Below are 12,113 nucleotides of genomic sequence, written 5' to 3' on the forward strand. Positions count from 1 at the left end.
ATCACAGGAGAGGATACGGAGAGGTAAAACTTCCGTGCTCGCCTGTTGTTGGTTCGGGGGAGATCGGAACATGAAAGAATCCGTCGCCCCATTCGTCCGTGTAAAAGGTTAAAGTAAAAAGAGTTCTTTGGGTCTGAATAGCAGACCCGTGTGCCTCCTACGGACACTAAGCAAGAACTGGTTAGCTGGGGGCCAGCAGGAGGGTGTATACTGCAGGGGAGGAGCTAACTTTCTTTGTATTACTTAGTGTCAGCCTCCTGGTGGCAGCAGCATACACCCCATGGTCTGTGTCCCCCAATGAGGCGAAGGAGAAATGTATTTATTGGAATAATATATATATTTTTTTATTTATTTAGGATTTTTTTTTTTACACATGTAAATATATATTTTTTTACATTGCCCCAGGGGGGACATCACTATATATTATCAGATCGCTGATCTGACACTTTGCAATGCTCTGACAGGCAGTGCAGGGAGGCTTCCCGGCGTCTGAGGAGGAGGTATGAGACCCTCAGAGAAACGCGATCACATCGCGCTGCTCCGAGGGTCTCAGGGAAGCAGGCAGGGAGCCCCCTCCCTGCGCGATGCTTCCCTGTGCCGCCGGAACGCTGCGATCATCTTTGATCGCAGTGTGCCGGGGGTTAATGTGCCAGGAGCCGCACCTGGCACATAGTGCCGGATGTCCACTGCGATAGTCAGCTGACAACCGGCCGCGATCGGCCACGTTCCCCCAGTGAGCGCGGACGATCCACTATGACGTACTATCCCGTCACTGGGAATTAAGTCCCAGGTCACCTTGACGGGATAGTACGTCATATGGGATAAAGGGGTTAATCTACTGATGTCTTAATCAATTTTACTTTTATTTGTATCTATTTTTATTTTTGAAGTTTACCAGCAGCTGCTGCATTTCCCACCCATACTCAGTCAATAAGTTTTCCCAGTTTTTTTGTGGCAAAATTAGGGGTCTCTGCTTATAAAAAAAGAAAGGAATGTCCAGCTTCACCGAGTCCGTAAGGCTGGGTTCCCATTGCGTTATGGGACCGCGTTTAACGGACAGCGTTGCACGGCGAAATTAACGCCGTGCAACGCGTCCGTTAACACGCCCATTGAAGGCAATGGGAACGCGCTTCACTAGCGCGTGCCATGTTCGGCACGCGCTAGCGACGCGCCGGTGATTTCTGGCGCGCCGCGGACGCTGCTTGCAGCGTCCGAGGCGCGCCCGCGGTCCGTTCCCCGCTCTCGCAGATCGGGGATCTGCGAGAGCGGGGACGTTACCGCGACCCCGACCGCAGCCCCATAGAAAACATTGCGTTAGTACAATCCGTTTAGCGCTAGCGCAATGTGACCCTAGCCTAAAAAAGATGGGTAAGAATCTCAACGCGTTTCTGGAGACTAAGCTCCCTTGATCATGATGATTTAGGGAGCTTAGTCTCCAGAAACGCGTTGAGATTCTTACCCATATGGTTGTGCTGAAGTCTGTATCCTCCATGTTTAAAGTTTGTAAATAAAGAAAACTCTTTTTTACGGACTCGGTGAAGCTGGACATTCCTTTCTTTTTTTTGGACTTTGTACGCCTGGACACAGCGGGTCCGTGCTCCTGAGGTTTGGTTCTTGCATCGCGGGTGAGCTGGTTTATATTCCGTCTCTGCTTATACTCGGGTCAGATTATACTCGAGTATATACGGTAATTGATTTCAAATGGAGTTTATTATTTTCAGATTTTTTACTTTTCAATAATTTTGTTAGCCCTGTTAGGGGGCTTGAAGATATAATAATCCAATTGCTTGTGCTATATGCAGCGATGCATTAGCATTTGCGGACAAGGGCATTGCGGAGTGCTGTGCAGCTCCTCCATTAAGCCCTGCCCACTGCGGTGCTTCTTCCTTTAGCTCCACCTACGTCGGCATCCGTCCTGCGCACCCAATTTTTAACATTGGGTATGCAGGCCATTCCGCATGCGTCGTTTTGACGCTGCACCGACCGCAACAGATTGCAACATGTTGCGTTCGACGCAGCGTCAGAACGAAGCATGTGGAAGCATCCGCATACATCCACATGACCTGCGTACCCAATGTTAAAGATAGAGTATGCAGGATGGATGGTGACGTAGGTGGAGCTGAAAGAAGAGGCGGTAGTGGGTGGGGCTTAACGGAGGAACTATGCAGCCCTCCGCAAAGCCCTTATCCGCATATGTGAAACTAGCCTTACTGCATCAATGTGGCGTGGCATGGAGGCGATTAGCCTTTGGCACTGCTGAGGTGTTATGGAAGCCCAGGCTGCTTTGATAGCAGCCTTCAGCTCGTCTGCATTGTTGGATCTGGTGTCTCTCATCTTCCTCTTGATAATACCCCATAGATTCTCTATGGGGATAAGGTCAGGAGAGTTAGCTGAGCAATTAAGCACAGTGATACTATTGTTTTCAAACCAGGTATTGGTACTTTTGGCAGTGTGGACAGGTGCCAAGTCCTGCTGGAGAATGAAATTTCCATCTCCAAAACGCTGGTCTTCAGAGGAAAGCATGAAGTGCTCTAAAATTTCCTGGTAAACGGCTTAGCTAACTTTGGTCTTGCTAACACACAGTAAACCTACACCAGCAGATGACATGGCTCCCCAAACCATCACTGATTGTGGAAACTTCACACTAGGCCTCAAGCAGCTTGGATTATGTGCCTCTCCACTCTTCCTCCAGACTCTGGGACCTTGAATTCCAAATAAAATGCAAAATTTACTTTCATCTGAAAACACCACCTTGGACCACTGAGCAACAGTCCAGTTCTTTTTCTCCTTGGCCCAGGTAAGACGCTTCTGGCATTCTCTATTGGTCATGAGTGGCTTGACACAAGGAATGCGACACTTGTAGCCAATGTCCTGGATACGTCTGTGTGATGGCTCTTGAAGGAATGACCCAGCAGCAGTCCACTCCTTGTGAATCTCCCTCAAATTTTTGAATGGCCTTTTCTTAACAATCCTTTCAAGGCTGAGGTTATCTTGGTTGCTTGTGCACCTTTTTCTACCACACTTTTTTCCTTCCACTTAACTTTCCATTAATATGCTTGGATACAGCACTCTGAACAGCCAGCTTCTTCAGCAAAGACCTTTTGTGGCTTACCCTCTTGTGATGTGTGTCAATGACTGCCTTGTGGACACTTGTCAAGTCAGCAGTCTTCCCCATGATTGTGGAAAATACTGAAACAGACTAAGGGATGATTTTTAAATGCTTAGGAAGCCATTGCAGGTGTTTTTTGTTAATTATTCTAATTTACTGAGATAATGACTTGGGTTTTCATTGGCTGTAAGCCATAATCATCAACATTAACAGAAATAAACACTTTAAATACATCACTCTGTTTGTAATGACTATATACAGTGCCTCGCGAAAGTATTCGGCTCCATGGAACTTTTCCACCTTTACCCACATATCATGCTTCAAACAAAGATACCAAATGTAAATTTTTGGTGAAGAATCAACAACAAGTGGAACACAATTGTGAAGTTGAACAAAATTTATTAGTTATTTTAAATTTTAGTGGAAATTAAAAAACTGAAAAGTGGGGCGTGCAATATTATTCGGCCCCTTTATCTTAATACTTTGTTGCGCCAACTTTTGCTGCGATTACAGCTGCAAGTCGCTTGGGGTATGTCTATCAGTTTTGTACATCGAGAGACTGAAATTCTTGCCCATTCTTCCTTGGCAAACAGCTCGAGCTCAGTGAAGTTTGATGGAGATCGTTTGTGAACAGCAGTTTTCAGCTCTTTCCACAGATTCTCGATTAGATTGAGATCTGGACTTTGACTTGGCCATTCTAACACCTGGATACGTTTATTTGTGAAGCATTCCATTGTAGATTTTGCTTTGTTTTGAATTATTGTCTTGTTGGAAGACAAATCTCCATCCCAGTCTCAGGTCTTTTGCAGACTCCAACAGGTTTTCTTCAAGAATGGTCCTATATTTGGCTCCATCCATCTTCCCATCAATTTTAACCATCTTCCCTGTCCCTGATGAAGAAAAGCAGGCCCAAACCATGATGCTGCCACCACCATATTTGACAGTAGGGATGGTGTGTTCAGGGTGATGAGCTGTGTTGCCTTTACGCCAAACATATCGTTTGGCATTGTTGCCAAAAAGTTCGATTTTGGTTTCATCTGACCAGAGCACCTTTTTCCACATGTTTGGTGTGTCTCCCAGGTGGCTTGGTGCAAACTTTAAACAACACTTTTTATGGATATCTTTGAGAAATGGCTTTCTTCTTGCCATTCTTCCAAAAAGGCCAGATTTGTGCAGTGTACGACTGATTGTTGTCCTATGGACAGACTGTCCCACCTCAGCTGTAGATCTCTGCAGTTCATCCAGAGTGATCATGGGCCTCTTGGCTGCATCTCTGATCAGTCTTCTCCTTGTTTGAGATTAAAGTTTAGAGGGACGGCCGGGTCTTGGTAGATTTGCAGTGGTATGATACTCCTTCCATTTCAATATGATCGCTTGCACAGTGCTCCTTGCGATGTTTAAAGTTTTCGAAATCATTTTGTATCTAAATCCGGCTTTAAACTTCTCCACAACAGTATCACGGACCTGCCTGTTGTATTCTTTGGTCTTCATGATGCTCTCTGTGCTTCAAACAGAACCCTGAAACTATCACAGAGCAGGTGCATTTATACGGAGACTTGATTACACACAGGTGGATTATATTTATCATCATTAGGCATTTAGGACAATATTGGATCATTCAGAGATCCACAATGAACTTCTGGAGTGAGTTTGCTGCACTGAAAGTAAAGGGGCCGAATAATATTGCACACCCACTTTTCAGTTTTTGAATTTCCAAAAAAATTTAAAATAAGCAATAAATTTCGTTCAACTTCACAATTGTGTTTCACTTGTTGTTGATTCTTCACCAAAAATTTATATTTGGTATCTTTATGTTTGAAGCATGATATGTGGGAAAAGGTTGAAAAGTTCCAAGGGGCCGAATACTTTTGCAAGGCACTGTAATATGTGATTTTCACTTTTTTTGTATTGCAAAACTGAAAGAAATTAACTTTGATGATATTCTAATTTTGTGAGAAGCACCTGTAGGTCTGGGAAGTTGAATAAACTTGGTTATTTTTCCACCTTCTCCCCGCCAACCTAAATGCGTCAATGTCTTGTCACTGAACTTTATGTAATATCAGGGATTTCGAAACTCAATACACAGAGGGAAAAAATTAAAAACTTGGACAAAATTGTGGGCCAATCTTGATATTTATTGAAAATAAAGTCTACAATTGAGGAAGTTTTTCCTAATAATCAAATATAACTGCAAACCTTTTCATAAGGAAACAAACTTAAAAGGAATTGTCTCATGAACAGCGTACATTTTAATGAATAGATCTTAGAATAAAATATCACAATATCACAATCACAAATGGCGACGTGGGCCAAATATAATCACCCCGTGGGCAGGGTTTGACGTGTGTGTAATATGTTCAAATACAGACTCAATGTGTTGAGTCCATTTCTTATAGATGATAATAGTCTTGATTAATAGGGGAAGTATATATTTTAATTGCTTTAACCTATATGCTTTGGGATTGTTATTTTTTTTTCTTATTGTAATGTTTTATGAAAGAACAATAAGAATTCAGTTCTATTAAAAAAAAGAAATCCCTGAAATGCCCTGGGCAATGTGCTATTAAAGGAAACAAGAGGCCTCATATGTCAGCTCTAGTGATGAGAGAACGTGCTCAGATAAGGTATTATCCGAGCATGCTTGGGTGCTAACGGCGTGCTCAAATACCGTATATACTCGAGTATAAGCCGAGATTTTCAGCCCACTTTTTTGGGCTGAAAGTCTCCCTCTCGGCTTATACTTGAGTCATACGCAGGGGTCGGCAGGGGAGGGGGAGCGGGGGCTGTGTAATTATACTTACCTACTTCCGGCGCGGTCCCTGCACGTCCCTGCTTCATCCAGCGCTGCAGTTTCTTCCTGTACTGAGCGGTCACAAAGTACCGCTCATTACAGTAATGAATATGCGGCTCCACCTCCCATAGAGGTGGAGCCGCATATTCATTACTGTAATGAGCGGTAACGGTGACCGTTCACTACAGGAAGAAAATGCCACGCCGGGGAACAGACCTGCAGCGACGGCACCAGGAGCAGGCAAGTATGATGAGGGGCAGTGCGCGATACTCACCTGCTCCTTGTGCCACCGGCGGCGCCGCTGTGTCTTCCGCGACCTCTGCAGTGACGCTCAGGTCAGAGGGGGCGGTGACGCGATTAGTACGCGCCGCCCTCTTCCTGAACGTCGGTGCAGAGGATGGGAAGACACAGCGGCGGTCAGTGGTGGAACGGGAAAGGTAAGTATGTAATTTTTTTTTTTTTTTTTTATCGCAGCAACAGCTTTTGGGCCAAATATCTGTATGGAGCATGTTATGAGGCCATGTGCAGCATTATATGGGGTAAATGTCTGTATGGGGCATCTTATCCACCCATGTGCAGCATTATATGGGGGCAAATGTCTGCATGGGGCATCTTATGTGGCCATGCGCAGCATTATATGGGAGCAAATGTCTGTATGGGGCATTTTATCCGGCCATGTGCAGCATTATATGGGGGCAAATGTCTGTATGGGGCATTTTATCCGGCCATGTGCAGCATTATATGGGGGCAAATGTCTGTATGGGGCATCTTATGTGGCCATGTGCAGCATTATATGGGGCAAATATCTGTATGGAGCATCTTATGTGGCCATGTGCAGCATTATATGGGGCAGTTATCTGTATTGAGCATCTTGTGGGGCCATAATCCACATTTGTGGAGCATTATATGGGGCAAATGTCTGTATGGAGCATCTTATGGGGTCATAATCAACATTTGTGCAGCATTATATTGGGCAAATGTGTCTATGGAGCATCTTATGGGGCAATTATTAACCTTTATGCAGGATTATATGGGGCATATTTTAATATGGAGCATCTTATGGAGCCCATCAAACTGTATGGAGCATTAAATGGGGCTCCTGATTCAATATGGATATTCAAAAACACTTAACCTACTGATGTCTCAATTAATTTTACTTTTATTGGTATCTATTTTTATGTTTGAAATTTACCGGTAGCTGCTGCATTTTCCACCCTAGGCTTATACTCGAGTCATTAAGTTTTCCCATTTTTTTGTGGCAAAATTAGGGGGGGTCGGCTTATACTCGAGTATATACGGTAATATGTTCGAGCCCCTGCTGCTGCATATATTGTGACTGTTCGACAGCCACAACACATGCAGGGATTGCCTGTTTGTTAGAAAGTCCCTGCATGTGTTGCGGCTGTTGAACAGTCACGAGACATGCAGGTGAGGGTACTTGCAAACATATTATTTGAGCATATGGAAGACCCTCGGTTAGCGCCGTAGCACGCTCAGATAACACCTTATCCGAGTACGTTCGTTCATCACTACTCAGCTCCTAAACGGCTCAGATTCGTTCCACCTCTCCGTTGGGGCACAGAGCACATACCTGCATTAATGCCTGTACAAGGATCACTGGTGTGAGACGTGCTGGCAGGACATACTCACATACGCATCGATCTGTACATCCTCTGACAGATGTCGCGGATGTCGTCGTCACCTTTGGTATCTCCAGACACGTCCTGCAGAAGCTCCCCCACTGCCTCAAACAAGTCATTCTCTGATTCAAAGTCAGATTGCCCGCTGTCCAGGACATCTAGAGGGATGAAGAAACGCTGCATATTAGAACACAACTGTCAATGGCAGCATTCACTGAAATCAATCCTCACGTGAAGTAGGAGGAGATGCTAATGTTTTGGCTCGGCGGCGGCTTTTCCTCAACCTCAAACCAACAGGAGGAATTCCGTGAAGTGTACACTGGAGGTGATCCAATGCACAGACGTGGGCTGCACTACTTGTGACACACTGCACATATTACACCGTGGATATTAAGACGTTAGGCCGCATTCAGACATCTGGTTTTTATGAGCGTGTTCTATGAGTGGTTTTAATAGATAGATTATCATGGGTACGTGTTCTACGATACTGTTCAGATGTCTGGATTTTTTGTCGACCGAGAGTCTGTAAAAAAAGAAAAGGCCACGTGTCGATTTTTGTTCTGAGTCACGGATCAAAATCAATCATAAATGTCTGAGTCAATGAATGAACGGATGGCATCCATTTGCTGTATGTTTTTTAACAAAGTGTAGGAGAAAGTTGGCGATTATTATTTTATTTTTAAGCATACAATTAAAATCACTTTTGGTAAAAATGTCTAAATTTACAAATGCTGAAAGAAATAGGCTTTTTTTTATTCCCAAATGTGAAAAAAACATGTCTGCATGGGGCCTCAAGGTAACAGAGAAAGAGCCTGGTTACAAAGCGTCTGACATACTTGGAGATGTGCTCTTCGGGGTATATTAGATGGAGGTCAGAAGATTGTCCTTTTGGCCTCCTGGTCAGTCTACGCTCACATCTTCCTCTTTAAGTCTCTGTCGTACTATTTTGTATGGTAAAAATGACAGGTACTCCGCGAGTTTTTAAAACCTATGCATGGATGTAATCTCATATATATTCCATAGCTTTGGACAGATCTGTTCTATCTGCTTATTTCTATATTGTTGTAATAGGTGACCAAACTAGACAAGTGACCGAAAAAGTCAATCACAATAGTATGGAGTAATTTATCTGCATTTGTTTTACTCAAAGAAAAAAAAAAAAAGGACCCTGACAGAAGTCTAGTGGGCCCCATTACAGACAACTGGGTTAGTAGGTTGTACATTATATGATCCCCTTCATGGCAGTACATGGCCCATATGCAAACTGCGAGGCCTAGACTGTCCGCAGGTGTGGCAATAAGGTTGTAAGTCTGGGAATCAAGCCCGGCGGTCATCCTGGTCCGTATACAGACCGTGAAGTATGTCCATCTAAACCTGACCTAAGGCTGATTTTAGAGCAAAATCTTACATGCCTTTTACATTTGTAGTCCTTAGTCCAGGATAGATAGTTTTGATATTGTAGGTTCCCATCTACAATGAGGTCAGTCTTGTCGTGGCTGGTTGGCACATAAACTGGCGTGCCAAGAACCAAGATTCAGAAGTATATTCTTTATAGCAGTGATGCAGATGTGAAATCACATACAGTGTTCACAAGGCGCACTCGGTACACTACTGCACTTGTCTTATCAGATCATGGACCAGACCCCCTGACTGGTATCTGGTAATCATATACATCGCAAGCCTTCCATGATGTACCCACTTGTGGCAGATGATGAGCAGTGATACCAATAGGTTATAGAGGCGTCTGTTTAATATGTCAGAAAATATACAGAAAAAGAAAAATGTAATGTATAGACCTGAGCCCAAACATCATGGCTCGCAGCTGTATGGAGTCCCCAAAGGAGACAATGTTCAGAGGCTGGCAATGAGCAGATTGACACCATGAGATCCCTCATGAGCCGGTCACACGTACATCAGCAAAAGCATACCCCAGAAGAAGACATCATACGTACATCCCTGCACCACAAGGTCAAGCACCAGCATCGATAGCGGACCCCTAATGTACTGCTTACTGTACAGCAGGAATCTGACATCTGCAGAGTACAGGCTGCTGGAAGCAGTGATCTATGGTCTGCAGATGGATGGCAGTGACAGGAGGACATAGGAGGAACGGGTGTCCTAATGTATCTGACAGCTAGTGGCCGCCTTCCCCTCCTGTAGTGGCCGCCTTCCCCTCCTGTAGTGGCCGCCTTCCCCTCCTGTAGTGGCCGCCTTTCCCCCTGCAATGGCCGCCTTCCCCCCTGCAGTAGCCGCCTTCCCCTCAGTAGTGGCCGCCTTCCCCTCAGTAGTGGCCGCCTTCCCCCCTGTAGTGGCCGCCTTCCCCTCAGTAGTGGCCGCCTTCCCCCCAGTAGTGGCCGCCTTCCCCTCAGTAGTGGCCGCCTTCCCCTCAGTAGTGGCCGCCTTCCCCTCAGTAGTGGCCGCCTTCCCCACTGTAGTGGCCGCCTTCCCCACTGTAGTGGCCGCCTTCCCCTCAGTAGTGGCCGCCTTCCCCTCAGTAGTGGCCGCCTTCCCCACTGTAGTGGCCGCCTTCCCCTCAGTAGTGGCCGCCTTCCCCACTGTAGTGGCCGCCTTCCGCCCTGTAGTGGCCGCCTTCCCCTCAGTAGTGGCCGCCTTCCCCCCAGTAGTGGCCGCCTTCCCCTCAGTAGTGGCCGCCTTCCCCTCAGTAGTGGCCGCCTTCCCCTCAGTAGTGGCCGCCTTCCCCCCTGTAGTGGCCGCCTTCCCCTCAGTAGTGGCCGCCTTCCCCTCAGTAGTGGCCGCCTTCCCCCCTGCAGTAGCCGCCTTCCCCTCAGTAGTGGCCGCCTTCCCCTCAGTAGTGGCCGCCTTCCCCTCAGTAGTGGCCGCCTTCCCCCCTGTAGTGGCCGCCTTCCCCCCAGTAGTGGCCGCCTTCCCCTCAGTAGTGGCCGCCTTCCCCACTGTAGTGGCCGCCTTCCGCCCTGTAGTGGCCGCCTTCCCCTCAGTAGTGGCCGCCTTCCCCCCTGTAGTGGCCGCCTTCCCCTCAGTAGTGGCCGCCTTCCCCCCTGTAGTGGCCGCCTTCCCCTCAGTAGTGGCCGCCTTCCCCTCAGTAGTGGCCGCCTTCCCCCCTGTAGTGGCCGCTTTCCCCTCAGTAGTGGCCGCTTTCCATCAGTACTTGTGATCAGTAGTACAGGAGCCTTTGGCATGATGCCATCTTATCACAGTGCCTCATACAGAGGAGTCCAAATCAGTGCCCAGCAGACACATGTGTGTCCCCGTCATTTCCAGCCGGGCGCCTCCTCTCCCGAGGTCTCCGGCACTGCCCGCCCCACTTACCGGTCACATATTGCAAGAGCTCGGCATCCAGCTGTGGAAACTCGCTCCTCAGTATCTCCACGAAGGTCGCCATGTTGGCCGGCAAGCACAGCGCAGGCGTAAAAAGAGAGATCATGCGCACCGGAAGAGCAGAGGATGATGGGAAGTGTAGTACACGGTGACGTGTGGATCTGACAGGGATAGAGCGGCAGTCGTGGCCAGTTCCGCTGCCGCAGTCACAGCTGTCACTGGCCCGTGTGGACCCTGCTCTGCCTCATGGCGATTCCCACTCATGTCAGTGTGCCGTGCATTTGTCACGAGTTCTCTGTGATGTGGAGAGGGTTATGCAGGAATGATAGGGAATCGTCACCAGGAGTTCATTATATTGTGAGACCTGGAGACAGGGAGGGATGATCTCTGTACAGCGCTGTGGACTATGGTGGAGTCCGACAACCAACATCAATAAACAACAGGTTATATTTTTTTTTTAACCCCTTAGTGACAGAGCCAATTTGGTACTTAATTACCAGGCCAATTTTTGCAATTCTGACCACTGTCACTTTATGAGGTTATAACTCTGGAACGCTTCAACGGATCCCGCTGATTCTGAGATTGTTTTTTCGTGACATATTGTACTTCATGTTAGTGGTAACATTTCTTCGATATTACTTGCGATTATTTATGAAAAAAACGGAAATATGGCGAAAATTTTTAAAATTTTGCAATTTTCAAACTTTGTATTTTTATGCCCTTAAATCAGAGAGATATGTCACGAAAAAATAGTTAATAAATAACATTTCCCACACGTCTACTTTACATCAGCACAATTTTGGAAACAAAATTTTTTTTTGTTAGGGAGTTATAAGGGTTAAAAGTTGACCAGCAATTTCATTTTTACAACACCATTTTTTTTTAGGGACCACATCACATTTGAAGTCATTTTGAGGAGTCTATATGATAGAAAATAATGAAGTGTGACACCATTCTAAAAACTACACCCCTCAAGGTTCTCAAAACCACATTCAAGAAGTTTATTAACCCTTTACGTGCTTCACAGGAACTGAAACAATGTGGAAGGAAAAAATGAACATTTAACTTTTTTTGCAAACATCTTAATTCAGAACCATTTTTTTTATTTTCACAAGTGTAAAAACAGAAATGTAACCATAAATTTTGTTATGCAATTTCTCCTGAATACGCCAATACCCCATATGTGGGGGTAAACCACTGTTAGGGCGCACCGCAGAACTTAGAAGTGAAGGAGCGCCGTTTGACTTTTTCAATGCAGAATTGGCTGGAACTGAGA

General features: G+C 46.0%; 1 protein-coding gene across 1 annotated transcript in view; it reads right to left on the reverse strand.

Annotated features, from left to right (window-relative positions):
* The window catches only part of ABCF3 (ATP binding cassette subfamily F member 3), a 97,042-nt gene extending 86,103 nt beyond the window's left edge, over window positions 1–10,939 (reverse strand). Inside the window, exons 1-2 of the mRNA XM_069726970.1 lie at window positions 10,829–10,939; window positions 7,551–7,698 (exon numbers count right to left, since the gene is read on the reverse strand). Of these exons, the coding sequence (XP_069583071.1) occupies window positions 7,551–7,698; window positions 10,829–10,901 (221 nt within the window). The 5' untranslated portion in view covers window positions 10,902–10,939. The remainder of the gene's footprint in view (window positions 1–7,550; window positions 7,699–10,828) is intronic.
* Between the last annotated feature and the right edge of the window lie 1,174 nt (window positions 10,940–12,113).

The sequence above is a fragment of the Ranitomeya imitator genome, chromosome 5 (genome assembly GCF_032444005.1).
Source record: "Ranitomeya imitator isolate aRanImi1 chromosome 5, aRanImi1.pri, whole genome shotgun sequence".
Classification (NCBI taxonomy): domain Eukaryota; kingdom Metazoa; phylum Chordata; class Amphibia; order Anura; family Dendrobatidae; genus Ranitomeya; species Ranitomeya imitator.